At 45.8% G+C, this 23,913-nt stretch overlaps 2 protein-coding genes across 3 annotated transcripts; one reads left to right on the forward strand and one right to left on the reverse strand.

Moving 5' to 3' along the window:
• Window positions 1-372: 372 nt before the first annotated feature.
• Window positions 373-19,879, reverse strand: LOC103653544 (protein MEI2-like 4). Of its 2 annotated transcripts, none has more exons than NM_001329435.1 (15): window positions 19,427-19,860; window positions 18,715-18,820; window positions 18,496-18,538; window positions 17,476-17,781; window positions 16,593-17,005; window positions 16,346-16,504; window positions 16,107-16,223; window positions 15,887-16,035; window positions 15,248-15,345; window positions 14,712-15,167; window positions 13,862-14,513; window positions 13,689-13,773; window positions 13,517-13,585; window positions 13,178-13,357; window positions 373-1,143 (listed from the first exon to the last, which is right to left on the reverse strand). In NM_001329435.1, exons 2-15 carry the CDS (start codon window positions 18,817-18,819, stop codon window positions 985-987), a joined length of 2,991 nt encoding a protein of 996 aa, NP_001316364.1. In that variant the 5' UTR covers window position 18,820; window positions 19,427-19,860; the 3' UTR covers window positions 373-984. The 2 variants fall into 2 exon arrangements, with proteins under 2 accessions (NP_001316364.1, XP_020407334.1); XM_020551745.3 differs by lacking the exon at window positions 373-1,143 and adding an exon at window positions 7,168-13,097 and having other exon boundaries at window positions 19,427-19,879.
• Window positions 1,393-6,237, forward strand: LOC109946033 (uncharacterized). Its single transcript, XM_020552591.3, has one exon. It carries the CDS (start codon window positions 2,598-2,600, stop codon window positions 3,819-3,821), a length of 1,224 nt encoding a protein of 407 aa, XP_020408180.1. The 5' UTR covers window positions 1,393-2,597; the 3' UTR covers window positions 3,822-6,237.
• Window positions 19,880-23,913: the final 4,034 nt, after the last annotated feature.

Below are 23,913 nucleotides of genomic sequence, written 5' to 3' on the forward strand. Positions count from 1 at the left end.
ATCTAAATAAGACAGGATGACAGTGCGATGCTCTTTGCGTATTTGTGTCTAAAGTAGATAAACTATAAAGCAGATAAACTATAGGGAAAATGCTAGTGTCCAGCAGCTTAGGACCCCACTGTTTTTAGGGGCCATGTGGAACGGCCCTCGGCGGCATCCGCATCTCCTGTCGGAGTAAGGAGAAAGGGAGTGGGGCTGGCTCTGTGCTCCGTTTAGGGATGGAGGCCACGGCGGAGACAAATATTTATAGCAGTTATTGGGAGCGATCGCGTATTGTGACAAATATTTATAGTAAGGAGAAAGGATTTGAACAAGAATTACTCACACTATATATAGATAAATAACCTTGTGAGACGACAGCCACAAAATAGATAGGCATCAAAACTCATACTATATATAGATGGAGGTGTACATATGTTTGATAAATAAGGTAACAGTGCCTGAAGACAAGACCGGGGTTGATCCAAGACGCACATGCGCCTTGTTCCGGTTAACAAAATTGAGCCCCCTCTGCACACAATTTAAGAGGAACCCTCGACTAAAAAAATGTAAAGGCACAAGAGAAGGTTCCAAAAGAAAACGCAGGCAAGACTCTTCCTCTCCACACAACCACCACTAAAAACTGATGAAAATGACTCCACTCTCCCATCACTACAAGTTACTGGGACCTGCTGTACAACATGGGGTTAATTCTTACAGCGACCAAAATCTGGAGGCTCTCCCTGCGCTTTTCACCTTTCTCGGCCTTCAGGTTAACAAGCACATAGCCAGTACCACCCTCTTGCATATAGCTTCCCGTCAGGGACAAAATTTTGCAGCAACCTAAGTCTTCGGTGACCCGCATCGTGGAAGTCAATAAATACAGATCGGGAGACTTTACAAAACAGAACCAAAATGGGAAAGGGGGGAAAGAACTGAAAATGGGTTTGCAAAAAGTTATAGTTTGGGCCTTTGTGGTCAGCAACGCAGCAAGCTGCAGTTCAGCTACTCAGTGTCCTTGGTGGGACCTGAAGTGTCAGCTCCATTGGAAGAAGTGTCACCGTTGGTCAAGACTGTCTGGATATCATGGTGATTTTCTTCACCAGAGGAAGTCCGGGATCTCCCAGACCTGGCTCGGATGTTTGTACCCATAGGGAAAGGTTCCTGAGAAAGATCACAACAAAATGTCAAAATTACAACCATGTGCTTAGAAGAACTGCAAACACAAAAATACAGCAAGTTCTGAAATTGTTAAGCAGACACTGGGACCATTTAAGTATGGTGCGATTTGCAAACTATGTACCAAACTTGCTCTGGAAACAGTGAGAATGATACCATCTCCTAGAAGAGTGTTTTGGTAGACAAGTATGCAATGTATTGTCAATTGATGACGTGAAAGATAGGTTTAGTATTTCAATCGGCTAGCCAACATGTTCTCAGTGTTGTTTGTGTCGATTTTATTTATTTGATAAAGTCGATGCCTTGCTCTAGTGGTCATTATACTCTATATTTAGTTGGTGTTTGGGATGACTCTAAATTCCAGCTCCAGCGCGGAGCTATAGTTTATAATATTAATTTAAATAGTTTTAAAAAATATTTTTAACCTAAATAATAATCAAAATGACTTATCAAAGACAAAATGTCTTCTGAAGGCTTACAGCTCCAACTCCACGATTTTATGGAGCACCTAATGACCTGCTCCACCAACTCTACCGAATTTTCTGGAGCTGGAGCTGTCCAAACAGGGCCTTAGTGACCGGTTAAATGTCATAGATGGATGTTGATTGCTTCTCCAAGTATCTCGAAGCAAATAACATCGCTAGGTCTGCTTCAGTTGAAATCTTAATACTGCATAGTGGGCATTGCACATTAGTGTTTTAGGTCTTTTGGTTTTAAGTTGTGGTTTTGTGAAAGACTGTGATCTTTGGTGATGTTCTGCCTGCTAGATCTAATAGTGTGATGTTTTATTTAGATGTTGTGCGATGCGAGTTAGTCCCAAATGTTAGACTATTGTAATTATAGAAAGCCTAATTATGGTAGTCAGCCCTTGATTGTAGGCTGCCCTTGATTGGCTTGTACGCCTGTGCGGTTGCCTTGTGAGCAACCCCGGCCTCTCCTATGTATACGCACACATTGCCGTGGAATAGAATCAAGTCATTCCCACAATTACTCTTTCATGGTATCAAGGTTCCGATCCACCACACTTCCGCAACCCAAGACCGCGCCGTCGCCGATCCGATCGCCGCCCCTGCAGACCTCGTCGCCTGGAGCGTCGCTGATCCCATCGCCTGCGCCGTCCGTTCGATCACCCGCCCCGTCGTTGTTGCTGCCGGGTGCGGCCGCTGATCCGCTCACCCGCCTCGTCGCGCGGTCGCAGCTCCAGACCGCGAGCGCGGCCGCTGATCCGCTCGCCCGCCACGCTCGCTGATCCGACGCGGCACCAGATCGGCGGATCCCCGTCGCGTCTCCCTCGGCTGATTCCCGTCCAGATCGCGTGGTCGTTCCCTCTGGTCGGGCGCGGTCGAGCCTCCAGACCACGCTAATCCCCGTCGCGCCTCCCTCCCGTCCAGTCTGCAGCGGCTCCAGCTCGGCTGCCCAGCCGTCGCGTCTCCCTCCCGATGGCGGACGACCACGACGCTGCCGCCGAGGACCAGCGCCCTACGGCTGAGGCTGCTGCACACCGTGCCAAAGACGCCCGCCGCGCCGAGGAAGGCCGCCTCCGTGCTGCCGCTCTGGACGCGTATGAGCATGCCCATGAGGCCCTCTGGGCGCAGGCCACTGCCGTCGTCAACGTGAAGGCGCTCATCCCTGTCCTTCTCGATCAGGCGACAAATACCTACACCAAGTGGCGTGGCATGTTCCTCACTGTCCTTGGCAAATATGCCCTGACTCGTCACGTCCTTGAAGATGAAGCGTTCCCGTCGCGCCCGGCATGGGTTCAAGCCAATTGCTGCGTCCTGACATGGATCTACAGCACCGTCTCCGGTGACCTGCAGCAATCTCTGATGATGCGACAGGGCCCCGCTCGCGGGGCGTGGTGCTACCTCGAGGACGAGTTCCTCGGCCAGAGGGAGTCTCGGGCGCTTCTGCTCGAAACAAAATTCCGCAACTTCCGCCAAGAGTCCCTGAGAATCACCGACTACTGCCGCCAGCTCGAATCGATGGCGGCTTCCCTTGCCGAGTTCGGCGATCCCATCGACGATCGGCAGATGGTGCTCACGCTCCTTCGCGGCCTCGGCGGTAAGTTCCGCCAGATGGTGTCCATCCTCAAGATGCACAGGCCGTTCCCCACGTTCGCAGAGGCACGAGCGCACCTGCTGTTGGAGGAGCTGGAAATCGACGCACGACCTCCGTCCCCGCCATCCGCCCTCGTCGCTGCAACGCTGCGAGCTGCGGCTCCCGGGGCTCCAGCACCTCCACGTCCAGGGGCACATCCTCCAGCATGCCCCTCGGTGCCAAACGGCCAACGTAACGGCCGTCGTCGCGGCCGCGGTGGACGCAACGGCCATCACCAGGGCCAACCAACGCCTCCTGGTGCCAGACAGGGAGGTGCCCCCCGGCATGCATCCGTCCTTCGCGCATCCTTGGGTTGGCACTGTACGGTTGTGGCCATACGATCAGTCCGGGCGCCCACCACCGCCGCCAGCATTCAACGCAGTACCACAATACAACGCCTATGGCAGTTTCTACGGCGCTCCATCCCCTCCGTACGGTATGCACTACGGGGGAACTGGAGCCCCTGGTTTCCAGGCGCCCGCACCGGCGTACCAAGCGGCGCCCTGGAACCCCACTCACGGAGGAGCATGGCATCAGGACGCCCTTGCACTCTTTCAACACCATGACCCTCAACCCGCCGAACGCTACTTCAGAGTGGTACGCCGACTCCGGTGCAGGATCGCACATGACCTCGGACGCTGGTAAACTTTCCACCATTTCCTTGCCCACTTCATTCACTCCATCTATCATTGTGGGAAATGGTGTCTTGCTTCCTGTCACAGCCACTGGATCACATATTTTTTCTTTCCCGCATCACAATTTAGTTCTCAATAATGTCCTCGTGTCTCCTAACATTATTAAGAATCTAATTTCTATCCGTCGTTTTACCACCGACAATAATTGCTCCATTGAGTTTGATCCCTTTGGCCTTTCTGTGAAGGATTTGCAAACCAGGAACGTGATCGCCAGGTGCAATAGCTCCGGTGACCTCTACCCGTTCTATGCACCCTCCACCAGCACCCCTGCATTCCTCGCTGCACCCACCTCCCTGTGGCATCGTCGTCTCGGTCATCTTGGGCATCAAGCTTTGTCCAAACTTATTACCTCCAGTGTTATTTCCTGTAATAAAGATGATGTCAACCACATCTGTCATGCGTGTCAACTTGGTCGTCATGTTCGTTTGCCATTCAGTTCATCTAGCTCTCGAGCTTCTCACAATTTTGACTTAATACACTGTGATTTATGGACCTCCCCAATTGTTAGTGTGTCGGGCTATAAATATTATCTGGTAATTCTTGATGACTGCTCCCACTACATTTGGACGTTTCCACTCCGTCTAAAGTCCGAGACTTTTTCCGCCCTTGCCAACTTTTTCACCTATATTCGCACCCAATTCGGCACCGTCATCAAGAGCATCCAGTGCGACAATGGCCGTGAATTTGATAATTCCCAGGCCCGCACATTTTTTCTCTCCCACGGCATTGTCTTACGCATGTCGTGCCCCTAAACTTCTCAGCAAAATGGGAAAGCAGAACGTTCTCTTCGCACCATAAATGACATTCTGCGTTCTCTTTTGTTTCAGGCCAGTATACCTCCGGCTTATTGGGTTGAAGCCCTTCACACTGCGACATATCTTGTGAATCGGCTCCCCACTAAAACCCTTGCTTTCTCCACACCATATAGTGCCCTCTTTTCCTCCCAACCCTCCTATGATCATCTTAAAGTTTTTGGGAGTGCCTGTTATCCTAACATGTCCTCCACAGCACCTCACAAACTTGCCCCCCGCTCCTCCTTATGCGTTTTTCTCGGCTATTCCTCGGAACACAAAGGCTATTGGTGTCTCCAGCTTGAGTCGAACCGCATTCTTATTTCTAGACATGTCGTTTTTGACGAGTCCTTCTTCCCTTTCGCAGCCATGTCTACCACTCCCATGGCATCCTCCGCCTTGGATTTTCTTCTTGATGAACATGATCTAACCGCTCCTATTCCTGGAGCAAGACTTGTGCATGCAGGTACACCTCACGTCGCCCATGGGCGTGTAGAGGCACCCACGTCTCCTCCCACTGGATTGGGGACGCCCAGTCCCTCCGCCACGTCGACCGGCGCTGCTGCCCCTGTGCACCCTGCACAGGCTGCTGCCAGCAGTGCCCCCGCCGCCTCGCCGACCGCATCGACGGGTGATGCTGCCCCTGTGCATCCTGCACAGGCCGTTGCCAGCAGCACCGCGGCCACCGGTCGCACGGCAGACACTCGTCCGGTCTCCATCACCCCTATCGCCAATGCGCATCCCATGCACACTCGCGGCAAAACCGGCATGGCACAGCCCGTGGATCGCCTCAACCTCCACGTTGTGTCTATGTCGCCACTGCCTCGCTCCGTTCGTGATGCATTGTCAGACCCCAATTGGCGCTCCGCTATGCAAGCTGAGTATGATGCTCTACTCGCCAATGACACCTGGAGTTTAGTAGCACGGCCTCCTGGAGTCAATGTGGTAACTGGCAAGTGGATTTTTCGACACAAACTGCTCGCAGATGGGTCTCTTGATCACTACAAGGCTCGTTGGGTCCTCCGTGGGTTTACCCAGCGCCCCGGTGTGGATTATGATGAGACTTTCAGTCCGGTTGTCAAGCCTGCAACAGTTCGAGTTGTTCTCTCGTTGGCTCTCTCTCAGAACTGGTCCATCCATCAGCTAGATGTGAAGAATGCATTCTTACATGGCACCCTCACCGAGACAGTGTACTGCGTACAACCCTCTGGTTTTGTGGATTCCTCTCATCCGGATCTTGTCTGTCGGCTCAACAAATCCCTATATGGCTTGAAGCAGGCTCCTCGTGCTTGGCATCACAGGTTCGCATCCCATCTTTTTTCCCTTGGATTTATTGAAACCAAGTCAGATAGTTCACTGTTCATCTATCACCAAGGGCCAGACACTGCCTATTTGCTGCTGTATGTTGATGATATTGTTCTCACTGCCTCCTCTGCAAAGTTTCTTCAGTATGTGATTGGGGCTCTCCAGCGTGAGTTTGCTATGACGGACATGGGTCAGCTTCACCATTTTTTGGGCATTTCTGTGACACGTTCTGCCAATGGTCTGTTTCTCTCTCAACGACAGTACACTCAGGATATTTTGGAGCGCGTCGGGATGAGCGTGTGCAAGCCGTGTAGCACACCTGTTGATCTCCACTCCAAATTATCTGCAGATGGACCTCCCGTTGATGACGCTACTCAGTACCGCAGCCTGGCAGGTGCTCTACAGTATTTGACTTTCACCCGTCCGGACATTGCCTTCGTTGTTCAGCAGATTTGCCTCTATATGCATGATCCACGAGAGCCCCACCTCGCGGCTCTCAAGCGCATCTTGCGCTACCTGCAAGGCACTATATCTCTTGGACTGACTATGCGCCGATCTTCCCCTACGAAGCTCGTTGTCTACACAGATGCCGACTGGGCTGGATGTCCCGACACTCGCCGGTCGACCTCTGGCTACGCAGTGTTCCTTGGAGACAACCTAGTGTCGTGGTCCTCCAAGCGCCAGCACACGGTTTCCCGGTCCAGTGCCGAGGCCGAATACCGTGTTGTGGCAAATGGCGTTGCTGAAGCTACTTGGTTACGTTAGTTACTCATTGAGCTTCGGCACCCGCCTCGCCGTGCCACCCTAGTCTATTGTGACAACGTCAGTGTTGTATATCTCTCCAGCAATCCAGTGCAGCATCAACGGACGAAGCATGTTGAGATCGATCTCCACTTTGTCCGAGAGAAGGTCGCCCTCGGACACGCTCGGGTTCTTCATGTTCCTACGACATCTCAGTACGCAGATGTCTTCACCAAGGGACCACCCACCTCGTTGTTCCAGGAGTTTCGGTCCAGCCTGACCGTTAGCGATGCTCCCGATTAGACTGCGGGGGCATGACTTATCAAAGACAAAATGTCTTCTGAAGGCTTACAGCTCCAACTCCACGATTTTATGGAGCACCTAATGACCTGCTCCACCAACTCTACCGAATTTTCTGGAGCTGGAGCTGTCCAAACAGGGCCTTAGTGACCGGTTAAATGTCATAGATGGATGTTGATTGCTTCTCCAAGTATCTCGAAGCAAATAACATCGCTAGGTCTGCTTTAGTTGAAATCTTAATACTGCATAGTGGGCATTGCACATTAGTGTTTTAGGTCTTTTGGTTTTAAGTTGTGGTTTTGTGAAAGACTGTGATCTTTAATGATGTTCTGCCTGCTAGATCTAATAGTGTGATGTTTTATTTAGATGTTGTGCTATGCGAGTTAGTCCCAAATGTTAGACTATTGTAATTATAGAAAGCCTAATTATGGTAGTCAGCCCTTGATTGTAGGCTGCCCTTGATTGGCTTGTACGCCTGTGCGGTTGCCTTGTGAGCAACCCCGGCCTCTCCTATGTATACGCACACATTGTCGTGGAATAGAATCAAGTCATTCCCACAATTACTCTTTCACCAAAAGGTGGTTTAGAGTGCTAGTTAGATTGCTTCTATTCTCATTCTGAATTTAGGTGTCTAAGAATGATGAGTCTAGGTTTTGCTAGTCTTCTGATGTTGGGCACTACCTAAAGAAGATATAGGACTTACACATAGTTTATTATTTCTTGATGTTTGAGTTAGATCTGGTTAAACTGGAAGAACGTGATTGTTGTGTTTAGTGAGTTATATGTGTTAAGGCCCATAAAGCCCATATATTCTTGTCGCCTATATATATGCTACAGTACCCGAAGGGGTTATTATCTCGCCTAATCAAGGTTAGTGACCTATTAACAGAGCAGGTCACGATTAGGGTTTCTTAGATTTTTTTAGCCACCATCGTCTCCTCCCGGCCGCCGTTGCGACCCTCTCTCCACCTTCCTCCCACCCGCCGTCGCGGCTGCAGGCTCATCTGTGTCGCCCCCGTCCACATCCGCGGCCGCCATCGCGGATCCCGTCCGCGGTCGCGCAGATCCGGCCGCCGCCCGTCCGCCGTCGCGGATTCCGTCGTTGCGGGCTCATCTGCGCCGCCCTCGTCCAGATCCGCGGCCGCCATCGTGGATCCCGTCCGCCGTCGCGCAGATCCGGCCACCGCCCGTCCGTCGTCGCGGATCCCGTCCAGATCCGCGGCCGTCCTCGAGGCAGATCCGGCCGCCGCGGCTTTTCCCCTCCCCGCCTCTGCCGCGGGCGGATCTGGGCTACCCGGTCGCCGCCGTCCGCACCTGCCTGCTGCGCCCGGCCGCGGTTTCTTCCATCCCCGCGGGCGGATCTGGGCTTCCCGGCCGCCGTCGTCCGCCGTCTGCACCTGCCTGCTGCGCTCGGCTGCCGTCGTCCGCCTACTGCGCCCTGTCGCCGTCCGCCTGCTGCACGCCGCAAACAGTCGCTGCAGAGAAGATTTGTGCAACTGCCATCGATCCGATAATCACGCCGCAAACAGTCTGCGGATCCGGATCTGCGCTGCCGTCTGCTGCGCCCTGCCTCGTCGCCATCTGCGTCGTCCCTGTTTCTGCGCCGGTGGCTGCCATTGCGAGCAGACTGTCCAACTCGGTTTCCGCGCCCAGGACCTCCGTCAACTCGTCCTCTGGTTTGTTTGGTTTCAGGTCTCCTGTTCTCCCTGATTTTCATTGAATTCAATATGGCGACAAATGCTATTGTGGTCAATATCACTCTTGATGGCCGAAATTATCCGGAGTGGGCTTTCTGTGTTGAGACTGCACTCAGGGGACATGGATTACTCTTTCATTTGACTGATGCGGCACCCGTTCTTGCGGATGATCGTCGCAATGCTGCTGATATCAAAACATGGCAGCTTAATGATGGTAAAGTGATGGCTGCTATGGTGAACAGCGTCAAACCGTCTATGATTATGAGTTTGTATCTGCTCCTACATCAGTTCATTATGGGCACTTACTTCGTGTGCTTAGATATTTACGAGGGACAAAAACACAATGTTTATTTTATGACTCAAATTCCCCACTTCAGCTTCGTGCTTACTCTGATGCTACCTGGGCCAGTGATCCTACAGATCGTCGCTCCATCACTGGTTACTGTATTCTTCTTGGATCATCCCCTGTTGCTTGGAAATCCAAGAAGCAAGCTGTTGTATCTAGATCTAGTACTGAAGCAGAACTTCGAGCCCTGGCTACTACTACTGCTAAGATTATCTGGATTCGTTGGCTCTTGGCTGATCTAGGCGTTTCTTGTGACTCGCCTACGCCTCTTCACTGTGACAACATTGGAACTATACAAATTTGTCATGATCCAGTGAAGCGTGAACTCACAAAACACATTGGTGTTGATGTATCGTTCACTAGATCTCATTGTCATCAGAAGACCATTGATCTTCAATATGTGCCCTGAGAATTATAGCTTGCAGATTTCTTCACAAAAGCACAAACTAGGGCACAACATCAGTTTCATCTAATCAAACTCAATGCTTCAAATCCTCCACTTCCGCCTTGAGTTCGATAGGGGGTGTTAAGGCCCATAAAGCCCATATATTCTTGTCTGCCTACATATATATGCTACAGTACCCGAGGGGGTTATTATCTCGCCTAATCAAGGTTAGTGACAATATGTATCTAGTACTTGCGTAGGATTGTGGCAATGCCTTGCCATTAAGTGTTTGATTTTCTTCACTGTAGCATTGGTTCATTTTATGCTCATACATATGCATCGTGCATCTCATTCAGGTACGTTAGTTGATTACGCGGAGTAAAGAACGTGGATCAAAGCCAACCACAAGACGATGACGGCAGACCAACCTGAAGATGGATGGACAGATCAAGTGCTAGGTTGGGAGATAATCGCCAAGTGAATATCGTCTAACAAGCACTAAGGTCATCTCCAGCATACCATGTAAACGAGCGTGCAAAGTACTGTTTTGCACTATAGATTATATTGTTTGCATAGTGTAGTTTGAAATAGGGAGTGAAGTGGGATAGGGAGTCTGCTCGAGATAACTATTTTCAAGTCGTCTAATCGAACCTAGTCGTATAGCTACCGACCAGTCGATTAGTCATCAAGGTTTTAAAGTCGGCTAGTCGATTCTAGTCGCCTGAGCACCGATAAGGCGACTAATCACGATTAGTCATCGATTTGCTCGATTAGTCGAGTCTAGTAGACTCCTAGTCGTCCTATAGTCGTCCACCTATAACAGGACTATATGTATAAATATATATATCAATATATATAGCTGTAGCAGTACTGCAATATAGCAGTACACTAGAGCTGTAGCAGGACAACAATATATTATAGCTATAGCAAAACAACAGACTCTGAAAGCCTGAACTGTGAACTCAGAAGTCTGAACTCTGATGTTCTCTGGACTCCGAAGTCTGAAGTCTGAATTTCTGATTTCTGATTTCTGAAGTTCAGAACAAACTCTAAACTAATTCACTCTGAAGAAGTATGATGGAGGAGTCAGAGTGGATCAGTGGAGGACGCTCTTGCGCTGGAGGGTGGACTTCGGTGGAGTCCTGGAGCAGAGGCGTGCGCCATACTAGAGGGCATCGGCTTAACAGAGGCCTCTGCAACAACCACGCGCTGGCAGGAGCAGAGGGATCGCAGCCGGAGCAGAGAGGACGCAGCCGCACGCTGAAGAAGGGCTGCAGAGGGTGCGCAACTGCGCGCTAGAGAAGGGACGACGGCTACTGTGCTGCTACTGCGGTACAGGTAGGGCAACACAAGTTTTCTACTTTCTGCAGAGATGGTGGGCCGCCTGCCGGCCCATAGAACAAAGGACGAATTACTGGCCCAAAACAGGACTAGCTAGTCGGACATAACCCCTAATCGGGCGACTAATCACGATTAGTCAGTGACTAGGATGACTAATCGCTTCCTAGTCGCCCTAGTCGAGTCGAAGCCCCTAATCGTGCTTACTCCAGCAATAAGGCCGACTAATCGCGATTAGTCAAACGACTTTAAAACCTTGTTAGTTGTGATTAGTCGTCGACTAGGTCGACTAATCGACCCTAGTCGAGCTGGTCGTCCATTTAGTCATCCATATGTTTCTGGACATATATACTTATATACTTCGTCCATCCTAAAAAACAAGGCGTATAAAGTTTTAGATTTTGTCTAAAAAATAAGGCGTACTACTACTATCCTACTGTAGAAGCATGTGCCCTTCTCCATTTTCCTACCAGAGCATGCACGTTTCTTTATATGGCTGGAAACAAGGTGACGCATGATTATTTGTCCCAGTCGAGTAGATGGGGAAACAAGATTTTTCTCCTTGCATGCACCAAATAGAGTGTAATGTTTCCAATTAGGGGTTTTCAGAAAATGTTTCCAATTCCGCTGAATATTGAGATATGTTAAAGAAATGTGAAAAAGGTGAATTAATATGAGACCGGGTGGGTAACTTGCATCGAGAAAGGAGTCTCGGTGCAGTGTTTCCATCTGAGTCGATTAAGGAGAAAAATGAGATTTGTGCAGTGTTTTCGTCTCGGTGCAGTGTTTCCGTCCGAGTCGATTAAGGAGAGTAGTGTGTGCCCAACTAGCATGGGTTGGAGGGTGGAGTACTGTGCTATCAGGTGGCCCAAACCCGTTTTGGTCTTGGACCACTCGAAGATTGGGTTGACATATGCAAGGGTTAAGTGCATCGTAGTTAAGAAGAGAAATGAGATCTGGTAAAATGAAGACAATGGTTTGGCAAGTGTTTGATCTAGATTAGGCTAATCTAGATTTAGGAGAGAGCTAAGTTGATAAATTCAAATATGGCTTAAGGATCCACTTCTAGTAAGCTTTTATGCAAAGGAGTTTTTTATTCTTGCTATAACCTCACCTTGAATCCCCAATTCTTGCATGCCCTTGGAGTCATTTTCTTTAGTCGGGTAAGCCTTGTGGAGTACTTGTGTACTCAGGGTTTTATCCCACCATGTTGCGAGTGATGTTCTTGTTCTGTTGTAGATAGAAGCTAAGTGTCGGTGGACTCGGTCTTCTTATATAAGTATATTTTCTGTACTTCCACCTGAGTTTTGTCATTTAAGATAGCAATGTATTTTGAACTTAAAATTGTAATTCATGTCATTCAAAGTTGTATTACTTTCATATCAAATTTGTACTCATTTCGATATTGTAATTTGTGAAGGGCAGGCCTAGTGCAGCGGTAGAGCCTACCGTCTGTAACCGGAAGGTCCCTGGTTCGAGCCCCAGCCTCTACATATTATGCGGGTAAGGCTTGGCGCTTAAAGATACCCTCCCCCAGACCCCGCACAGTGCGGGAAGCCTACAGCATTGGGTACGCCCTTTTCGATATTGTAATTTGTAAACTTATTGTAATATGAATTCCGCTACAAAACTTCGGTATGTGATTTGTGTGTACTTAATCTTGCGATCTTGGTTGTAAAGTGGATTTCCCGAGGTCCTTCGAGATACTGGGACAAATTCTTTTAAGTTATCTGGTACATATGCATAGTCGTCTGAGGTCTTTGGGATAAAGACAAGTGCATGTGGGCCATATAATTTAGAAGGATTCGCCACACAAAACCTATGTTTTTAGCTGCCATCAGCCCATCAAGGATTCAAGGTATATATTGATGACTTTGGCCCTGTTTGAATCCACTAGAGTTAATAGTTAGCTGCTAAAATTAGCTGCAGACATCCAAACAGTCTGGCTAATAATTCAACTATTAGCTACTTCTAGCAAATCAGCTAATAGTTAGCCAACTATTTGTTAGCTAGCCAATTCTCTAAACTTTTTAGCCAACTAACTATTAGCTTTAGTGCATTCAAACAGGGCCTTTGTACGATGGTATAGAGAAGTCTTGTCACAGGGCAGTTAATGCAGCAAAAATGGCAGGTGGACATTTACCTCCCCCCATTTTATTTTCACAAAACCTATGTTTTTATCTGCCATCAGCCCCATCAAGGATTCAAGGTATATGGATTATATAGAAGACTCGTCACAGTGCACTGCAGCGAAACATAATGTAACTGGAGAACAAGATAGCAGGGAAAGTACCAACGACAAAATAAAAAAGAAATAAGCATACCTGATCTCCTGCATTAGGACCATCTGAGTGGAAGAGTATGGGGCGGCAACGTTTGTCCTCATTCATCAAACTAGAGTTCTGGAAATGAGCAATCAGAGCTGTTTTCCCTTGGATTCTAGCATAAGCAAGTGATGCCACCTTCTCACTGTTAAACTTCTCCCACTTTTTACCATTAAAAGTCTGAAAAAGATGACAAAATGGCTCAGGATAGCACGTCGATGTTCAAGCCGGATATTTTATCAAAGTACAAATTTGGCAAGGCATATAAGTTGACCAAAGGCTAGTTTACAACTTTACATCAATGCAGTAGCACTTCGTCAATTGGAATAATTTTCTGACCTGATAAAATGGAATGATATGCTGAGCATTGGTCATGTTGATGAAAGCATAGCCAACATTACATTTATTCTGAAAAGGAGATTGATCTCATTTAGTAACATGAACACAAAAGTAGTCTCAACTAATACAAGGCCCCGGTCGCTTATGAGTTAAATTCAAAGTTTCAAACTACCTTAAAATCAATTGGCAAGTAAATAAAGTCATAAGTGCCCTTATGACTTTCATCAATAGCAGCCAAGAGCATCTTGGAGGTATACCTGAAACCCGAAAGAACCAACCAGAACAAAAGAATATATTGAGACAGAACATAAATGTAGCATAAAATTTGGTGATCTCAAAACATACTTATTTGGGATATTCTTTATCATCAGTGTAGTTCGTGAGTCTACCCCTCGCATTATGCGGTCAACATCAAGCTCGTACTGCCGTTTATTATCAGACTGGTTAGCACCTGAGTCATTTCTCATGCTTCTTATCCGCTCACCAGGTGAATCAAATGATGGAAGGGGAACCATAGGATTCCTTCCATGGAACATAGGACCTCTCTGTTGAGGAGATGGTGCGCTGATCTGAGCCGAAGACACGGTTGGATCCATGCGATTCCCACCAGTGTGAGAAAATATGTTATTTAGCTCCAGGCCATGAAGCTGAGGGCTACCAGGAAATCCCAAGCTCCCAACACTGCCAAGATGAAAACTTGATGCTTCTGTCAATTCCCCTGCATAGCCATGCCGCCTGTCCCAAAGTGATGGATTGATTGCTGGCGCAGAGCCCACATGATGATGATGCATTGGAAGGACATTCTCAATCATGTGTGATGGTGCTCTTGGAACTCCATGCATTTGTGCTGGGGAGCGAGACGGTACATTATTTACAAATGATCCTGGATTTTGCCACAGCACAGGGGAATTGGGATGACGTTGTAAGTTATTTGAATTATTCCACATTAGCTGGTGACCATGGACAGGACCACTTCCACTTCTTGAAAATCCCATAGCTGCAAAATTTGTTACAGATGCAATCATGAACGGAACAGTTAAATAACATACATTAATTGATCAAATTTTCACAGTTCAGTTTTCACAATCCTGATAAACCTAACAGCTTTATTACAAAACACATGTTTAAGGAATAGAAATGACAATGGGTTCAAACATAAAAATGGAGATTAGAATGTCCAAATTTACAAACTTACCTCCTTCACCGACACGATCAAATGAATGTCCATTGAGGTTGCTAGAACCCACTTTATGAAGATGTCTGCAGTCAACTGCTTCGGCTGTTCTTGAGTTGCTATTCACACCAATTGGTACCATGGTGTTTAGATTGTACGGGGTGCCATTATTTGCTCCATCGTGAACTTCAGGAAGAGAATGGGGATGAAGAGCACCCAAGCCTTGAAAACCATAATTCATATGCCCATTCATCCGACTAAGTGAGTGGCTGAGCTCACCAAGGGGAGCCTGATTACTATGAGTTGTAGCAGATGCAATTCCAATGGGAGAGGACAGGCTCTGTGGTATGGTAGATGATAGGCCCGGAAAAGAAGCCTCTCTGAACGGGCTCATTGATGTGAGCAGTCCAGAATGCAAACCATGAATACTCCCATTTTCACGGCCAGAAGATGTCATGGCTACCATATAAGATGAACCTTGAAGAATTATCCTCCATGTCAGGAAATGTAGCTATAGACATGACATACATTAAAGATGAAAAAAACCAACAGCATACCCAATGAAGGCAATGGAGGGCTATTTGTGCTTAGACTGCCCAGTTTGCATACACCAAATTCTTCTTGCCCCGACTCTTTGGACATGTGCTGTGTTAATCTGTTATAAAACAACATTAAAATCAATGTTAGAGCAGTGATTAAAACCAATGTTTTCAAAAGTTTGCACGGTAAAATCAAAATTAGAATGTTGTCACATAATAATTGCTCTTTTTTCTGGATGACTTAGATAACTAACATACTAAGTATATATCCATACACCTAAATGCAATACATAGAATAAGACTACAATATGAAAGAACAAACAAAAATCTGTTTTGTGTAGGACATCAGAGCCCATACATAGAAATAAAGAAACAAAGATCAACTATCTATGCATGACAAAATAAAAACAGTGCAATGTTTACAGCTCCAGGAAGAGATTTTCCACTTGAGAAAAGAAAATAAAAATCCAGATCAACTAATGTGCATTCTATCGACAGGTACCGTCATATAGAATAAGTGATGGTACTATATACCAAAGATGCCTAAGCAAGAATCACGATCAAATGATCAACAGTTAAATATGGACTGTCCAAAAGTAATAAGTATTGTTACTGAAATATGTGAATGAACAGCAGGATAACATTTCAAAGGCATACCGTCTAACACCACTCAGACCAACAGTCCCCAAATTTATTTTCTTGCCAGCAAGATCACTCCTGTTTAAAGCACGAACTGCACCTTCAGCTGCTCTGACATCGTAAAATTCTATAACTTTGTGATGGCCCTTTTGCGGTGCATCACGAATCTGCAATTAATTTAAGACATTATAGTTCTAGTTATAATGTAGTAGGTAGTTAATGTAAGAGCATAGCATACCTCTTTTATTTCACCATAGTCACTAAATATCTTATGGATATCATTGTTTGTTACAGACGGGTCAACATTAAATACAACAAGCATCCCCTGGTTAATATCCTTCCCCGAAGGATTATCCTAAGGGAAAAAAGGTGAAAATTAGCACAAGAACTACAAAACTGATAACAGTAAACTAGCTACATACTGGCATCCTTGGGCAAAATATGTCTACACATCAAGCCAGTAAGACTCGTGAATACCTTCGGAATGGAGTAATGTATGTCAAGTTTTCTATGTCTTAGTGGCTTGTTTTGAAGTGCCCTCATGGCATTCCATGATGACCTTATGTCATAGTAAGATATCATTACAAAACCGCGATGTTTGCAGGCAGTGTAAAGGTTGCTGATTTCTCCATAATGCTGTGGGTAAAGAGTAAATGATTTTCAGAAACAAATGTTCTGTACAGGAACGATAGGTTTAAGCAGAAAACAGAAAAAAGGAACATACCTCAAATAGGACCTTTAATTCAGAATCCTCAACATTGCTATTAATGTTCTGGACGAAAAGAGTTCTTGAAGGGTGTTCCCCATATGGATGTTGACCATTCATTGTGCCATTTAGCGACCCAAGACCATCATTAGCTCCACTGTTAGGTTCTGTACTTTTTTTATTTTCAACGGTCTCCAGTTCCATCCCACCTCCAGTGTAAAATATATCATCATCAACATCATCACCATTGCTAGCATGGGCTGTGTACCCAACATCAACACCTGATAGTAGATCATCATCATCAGGAAGTATGTTTCCTATTATTTGAGCCTCGATTTCCTCTGTTAACTCAAAGGGCTCATCATCTACATGAGTTGGTTCAACCTTTTCAAGTGGTTGATGTAGAAGCACATCATTTGATCTCAGTCCCACTACACATTGAAGCATATAATTTGTTAGAAAGCAATAAATATGAATTATGTATTGCTTACTACAATAGCAATGATTTAATCGGAGTGTCTGACTGCCCAAATCTTGCACAAAGTGTTACTGAAAATAAAAGGATAACGATACCAAACTTAAGTGAAAGGATTCTTGGGCCAAAGAAAAATAAAGCAGGTAAGGTTCCTTCGAAAATAAGATGCAAAAATGCTAAAAAAATATGTTAAGTATTTTTTTTATTTTTTCTTCCCATTCATACTCACTAATATCCTTTATTGTACTTTTTATTCCTTTCTGTTGATTTCAAGGCACACACATACACAATACATACTATGGAATGTGTGATACAGTTCAATGCATTTTCTAAGATGAAGAGAATGGTTCTCATGGTGCAGGCTCACTGCAGTATAATCAATCGCTCTAATGAAGTTGATGAAAGTGCCAGAGTAAGCTGTCTCACATTTTCTGTCAAAAATTTCTGACAGGGAGCTTGAGAAAAGCCCATTCTCGTTGTAGGCCTCATATGGATTAGTACTCCTTCCATCGGGAAATAAAGATGAATCAGATTGAACATAAGGGTCTTGATCAGCTCTCCACAGAGATGGTGGCATGTTAACATGCCTCTCTTGACCAAAAGTTTTGTGTTCAAGGCTAAATGCAGACTTCTGGCCTCTCGGCTTGTATGGTTGTGGATCTACCCGACCCATTGTTTTTGTACCAATGGGTTGGGGCTTTTCAATTGGAGAAGATGCAACTGACTTGCTCCCTGACAACAATAGAAACAGCTTGCCTTTGAGAAGACATCTTGATAATGAACAACAAAATGCATGAACCATTGTGAGAACAAAGAGAGAGTACGACAGGAGTGCCAAATAAGTAAAAAGGAATAATAAGGTAGAAACTAGCGCAACCAATTGCATATCAAAGGATAACCTGGACATCAAATATGTCATAAATCCATTGCAACCCAAGGTGAACACAAAACAATGGCTTGAGACTATAAATACATAAACAACAAATGAAAAGTGCAATAAAACATGTCCAACACGACAACAACAAAAACAAAGCCTTCTATTCCTGATAAAGTTAGGGTAAAAAGCTAAAATCATATTCATCACAAGCAAACAAATTATTTATGTTATTTAGGCCCTGTTTGAATGCACTAGAGATAATAGTTAGCTGCTAAAATTAGCTCTATAGACATCCAAACAATATAGCTAATAGTTGAACTATTAGCTATTTTTAGTAAATTAGCTAATAGTTAGCTAGTTATTTGTTAGCTAGCTAATTCTACTAGCAATTTTTTAGACAACTAATTATTAGCTCTAGTGGATTCAAACTAGCCCTTAGTCACGCATAAAATGTTATTAAATGCACAAAATTTCCCCGCAATAACATGTGGATTTTTGCAGCCAAAGAGCATTCTTTGCATGGAAATGAGCAAAAAGCTAAGGGGTATTGAATCAAATTAAGTACTCACCAATGTGATGCAACGACTCCTGCTTCCAAAAACCCACCAGCCTCTGCAAAGATAGATTAAAAAAATTAGTGCATGTCATAGATATCCAGAAAATCGAGTGACAACATGGTAGGTATCAAACATGAACTAAAACAATAAAGACACCACTAGCCTTATCATAAACTAACAAAAACAGAAAACAATAAATAGGGCAACAATTCTGCAACTGCAGATTATTACCTCTGTGGGAAGGCGAAGCTGCTCCTCAGAGAAGGAGGACGCAGCTACGGTTGTATTGGTGAACTGGGAGAGGTGGTGCCTCGGATCCATGACTTGAAATGGCATCCTGCAGGCGTCCAGACCATATAACGTGTTAGGCACAAACCTAGACAACAGCACCGTATCTCAATTGCCCAGGATCAACGCAAAATTAATAAAACTTGCGGAAAAGATGAAGTGTCGAGGGGTTAACATGACGAATAGGAGCAATTTTACGGGCAGAAATCTGTCAATCCATGACAACCGAGCCACAGGGCAGCAGAGAAAAAGGCGGATTTTAGCTCGTGTGAGCTTCCAAAGTCAATACTTCTGAATCAGAACCAGTAGGTTTGACAAACCAGAGTGCGAATCCCACAAATTTGAGAGAAATGTTTAATTTCCCCCAATACGACAGCACAGAAGATGTAAAATTTAATGCGCCTCGGGCTCTACGAGCTCCAAACCAGCAAGTCCCTAGTGATCAAAGAAACCATCAAAATAAAACGAGGAATTCCCGGCAGAACACAACCCAAAATAATTGTCAGACCCCGAATTCAAGCTCAGGTTACATACAGCAAGCAAGGACACCCACGAAACAAAACGACTTATACGAGAGCTTTCAAAATTTCCCAAAATTGAAACATCCCAAACAGAAACCATCCATGTAGAGAACGGAAAGCGAGTGGGGGCTCACCAGATCGGTGCCTGCTGCCACCACCTCCTCCTCTTCAGAGCTCAAAAACGGTGCCAAACTCGCAGGCAGCGGGAGCAGGCGGAAGAGATGCCCCCATGCCACGCAACCGGGACCCTGTCCGAGCTCGAGCACGGGTGGATCACGCGGCCTTACGGTCGTCCCGGGACCCAATGCGACGCCGGGGCTGCACACCCTGGCCGCGTGGGGGAGGGCGAGCGAAGAAAAAAGCTACGGACACCTATCTAACCCTAGAGCCACGACGACGGCGAGCCCCCGGGCGCTGGCCCCCATTCCGGCGCTCGCCTAGGTCCCCCTGCTCGGCCCCCTTGTGATGTGCCCGCCGGATTTCTTCGCCGGAAGCTTACTGGCTCCGGCGAGGAGGCGGTGGGTGTTGAGACGAAGGGGAGACGCGGGCCTCGCAGGGGAACAGCAACTACCTACCCAAATGCGGGCGGCAAGAGACGGGCGGCACGCCCTTTATACCGTACCCTGCGGTTACGCCCGGTGACTGCCACCGCGGAGCACGGGACCGCGGCGCGCGCGGCTGTCCTGGGGCTTGTTCATACCACCTGAAACTGACGAGATGTGGCCCACTCTAGGCGGGCTGTCTTGTCAGTGACTTGATACAGGGGTGGGACCAGTACTGCAGTGGGATCGACGGAAGAGAGCGGTGCATTGGTGTGCGGTGGGTTCAAATTTGGGTGGTGGGAGTTGGGGGAGGCGACGGCTTTGGGCTGAGTTGGTTAGGACGGGCGGCAAGCCTTGCTGCTTGCTTGCTTGCGCCAGATTGTTCTCCTCTCACTCACTGCTTGGATTAGCCTCGTTCTAGTGCAGCATCCTCCTCTCGTCCATATCATATCAGCTCTCGACTTCACTTCATCTCTAATGCTCTAGTACATAGATTGTAGCAGACTACAGCCTCTATAGCTTTTTTATTTCAGAATTAAGTAATTCACGCACGTTTATTTGAACGCTCAGAAATCGCACAACATAATGGAATGGTTTGTGTAACGAGCTCCATCCGCGTAGGGTATTTCTAAAGAGATTGGGGTGAAATTTGTGGTTTTTGCAATTTTTTTAAATTTTTTGGATCCAAAAATGGCTAGTTGCAACGACTGTTGAATTAATGTGGGTCTGGCACAAATTAATATTCAATAATAGTTAATGTTAAAGGCTCATTTTAATGCTACAGTGTACTAGTACTTTAGTACCATACCGGAAGTTCAAGTGACAATTCAATCAACTTAAATAGAAGTATCATTGGTGCATCTATTGATAAAGCTGAGAAAATGATGAAGGACTATCATGCGCGCGCGCCGCCGCCGGCGGGGCCGTGGTGGATCGGACTTTGATCCGAATATTCCGTCCTAAGGGTTGCATATTTTGCCTAGAGTAATGACAGTCCATTATTATCGTCTGTTACTGGTTGTTTCCTGTGTTATGGCTATAACGGACGGGCTGTAATGGTTGTCGGCTAGTAACGGACGTCACTAATGGTATCAATTTCTGGCTGTCTATAACGGTAGCTCTGATGGTGACTGTTACTGTCTGTTCACCTCCCTCTGCGCGTGTACTTATATGGAGGAGTGGAGGCTGCTTCTATTCACAGTACGCACGTAGAGTCTCAGACGCGTTGCACACAGCCATTCTCGTCCCACCTTCTGCGAGCACAGAGAGTTTGGGAGAGCAGGCCTCCGAAATCGCTGTCTGTTACTTGCACAGGTGTGCGGACGATTAGGTTTTTGGGGAGCGTACTCACGACTGCTCGCTTCGTCCGCTGAATCAACGCTGATCAAGTTCCTCGTCGCCGGCGTCGTTCGAGGGACTGCACTACGTACATCTGTCTACATCGACTGCGTATGACTACATCGAACATACACATGAGATGTCTCGTGTGAATAGAGCCACTGATGCCTTGCAACATCGGTCCCTCCACAGGGTACACTCTGTTCTTAGTATTTGTGTATAATTTACTGTTGTTTACAACTTATGTGAGTAGTGATACACATATGCACATACATGTCATCACATACATCACTGTGATTTTCTGGATTAAATTAAAACTGAAAATGCATATTTCTCTAACAATCCAAAAACCTGATATTAGGCATTTTTCTGTTAGTGGTTTTGTTGCTACTTTAAAACCAAGTGAACCTTTTGATAGGACATTTTACAAAAGATGACGTAGTAAGATGATATTGTGGTTGGCTGCAATGAACTGTTATCACGCCGCACAGGGGAAACCCGAACAGTTCACTCCTGAAGAGGAGAGAATGTTCGACGTTGTCAATAACCTGTTTTGAGGCACCGTGATTGGCGCTCTTGCCAACAAGTATGTTGATTTCTTATCTAATGTGCACATCTGCAAAAGAGTTATGGGATGCATTAGATGAGAAGCTCGGTGTTTATGATGCTGGTAGCGAGCTGTACATCATGGAACAGCTGTTTGACTATAAGATGGTGGAAAACCGTCCTGTAGTCGAACAGGCTCATGAAATACAGGCACTGGCTAAGGAACTCGAACAGTTAACATGTGTCTTGCCTGACAAGTTCGTGGCTAGCGGTATTATCGCTTAGATGTCACCTTCTTGAATGGATTTTGCTACCACTCTAAAACATAAGAGACAAGAGTTTAGCATGGCTGAGCTTACTGGGTCTCTTGATGTTGAGGAGAGGGCGAGAGCAAAAGACACTCATGGAAAAGGAGTCGAGACTTCTAGTGCCAATATGGTACAAAGAATAACTCCAATGTGTCACATAATAATAAAAAGAAGAACAAGCAACAAAATGCCAAGAAGCCCAAGCAGGCAGTCTCATTTAAAAAGAAGAACAAAGGAGCTGGTTCCTTTGTTTGCGGGAGTACTGATCACTGGGCAAGCACTTGTCCAGACCGCAAATTTAAGTAAGAGAAAAAACCAACTCAAGAGAACAAATCAGTAAACATAGTTGTTAGCGAGACCGTAGAAGGAACATCGGTGTATGGTAATATTTTACCTATTGTTCTTTCAGTGTGTTAATCCCCTGAGTGGTGGGCTGACACTGGTGCTAACATTCATGTGTGTGCTAATATTTCTTTGTTTTCTTCTTATCAGTGCAAAGGGGTTGGAGCCTTGCTGATGGGGAACGGATCACATGCGCATGTTCATGGTATTGGTACAGTCATTCTGAAGTTTACTTTGGGAAAGACGGTGCTGTTGAAGAACGTGCAATATGTCCCCTCCATAAAAAATAATCTTGTTAGTGGCTCGTTGCTATGTTAAGATGGCTATAAACTTGTGTTTGAGTTTAATAAATGTATACTGTCAAAGTATGGGACATTTGTTGGAAAAGGCTAGGACAATGGAGGCTTGTTTCGCTTATCTTTTCATGATGTGTGTAATAAGTCTATGAACAATGTGATTTCAAATGAGTTGTATATTTAGCATTCACGACTTTATCACATCAATTTTGGTTGTGTGTCGTGGTTAGCAAATTTAAATTTAATCCCGAAATTTGATTTAGGCAAAGGTTCTAAGTGCCAGGTGTGCGTGCAATCTAAGCAACCTCTCAAGCCTCGTAAGGTTGTGGAGGTGAGGAACTTGGCACCACTAGACTTAATACATTTCGATTTATGTGAGATGAACGAAATATTGACTAAAGGAGGCAAGCGATATTTTATTACTTTTATCTATGACTCTACTAGATTTTGTTATGTGTATCTCTTAAAATCAAAAGACGAAGCTTTGCATTATTTTAAGACCTATAAAGCTAAAGTTGGAAATCAAATCGAGAGTAAAATTAAACGGTTAAGGTCTAATCGTGGTAGAGAATATTTTTCAGGTGATTTTTCTGATTTTTGTGTGGAACATGGTATTATTCATGAGTTGTCATACTCACCACAATCCAATGGGTTGCTGAGAGAAAGAATCATGCTCTAATTGATTTGGTTAACGTCATGTTAGAGACTTCAGGACTATCTAAGGAATGGTGGGGTGAGGCGATCTTGACAGTGTGTCATGTCTAGAATAAAGTTCCCACAAAGAATAAATAAATCACACCATTCGAGGAATGGGAAAAGAGGAAATTAAATATCTCCTATTTGCGCACCTGGGGTTGTTTGGATAAAGTGAGTGTGCCAATTAACAAGAAGCACAAATTAGGACCGAAAACCATTGATTGTGTTTTCCTTGGGTATGCTTTCCACAACATTAGATATAGGTTCTTAATTATAAAGTCTGGAGTACTGGACATGTTGGTTGGTACTATTATGGAGTCCAGAGATGCTACATTTTTTGAGGACGAATTTCCCATGAAAGCTACACATGACACGTCTAATGGTCAATCAACGATACCCCATGAGCATTTTATTCCGGTAGAACACACTGAGGAATCCGATATACATAATCCTGTGGAAGATGACAATGTATCAACTCGAAAGAGTAAGAGACCAAGGATTGCAAAGTTCTTTAGTGATGATTACATTGTATATCTTGTGGATGACACCCCAA

The sequence above is a fragment of the Zea mays genome, chromosome 4 (assembly GCF_902167145.1).
Source record: "Zea mays cultivar B73 chromosome 4, Zm-B73-REFERENCE-NAM-5.0, whole genome shotgun sequence".
In the NCBI taxonomy this organism is placed as follows: domain Eukaryota; kingdom Viridiplantae; phylum Streptophyta; class Magnoliopsida; order Poales; family Poaceae; genus Zea; species Zea mays.

What these genes read in the sequence shown, in the direction of transcription:
- LOC109946033 (XM_020552591.3), top strand. Translation starts at nt 2,598, where the DNA reads ATGGCGGACGACCACGACGCTGCCGCCGAGGACCAGCGCCCTACGGCT.
- LOC103653544 (NM_001329435.1), bottom strand. Translation starts at nt 18,819, where the DNA reads ATGCCATTTCAAGTCATGGATCCGAGGCACCACCTCTCCCAGTTCACC. An exon ending in CCCTCCATTGCCTTCATTGG is followed by an intron (nt 15,168 to 15,247) that starts GTATGCTGTTGG and finishes TAATTCTTCAAG; the next exon opens with GTTCATCTTATATGGTAGCC. An exon ending in ATATCATTCCATTTTATCAG is followed by an intron (nt 13,358 to 13,516) that starts GTCAGAAAATTA and finishes CATCTTTTTCAG; the next exon opens with ACTTTTAATGGTAAAAAGTG.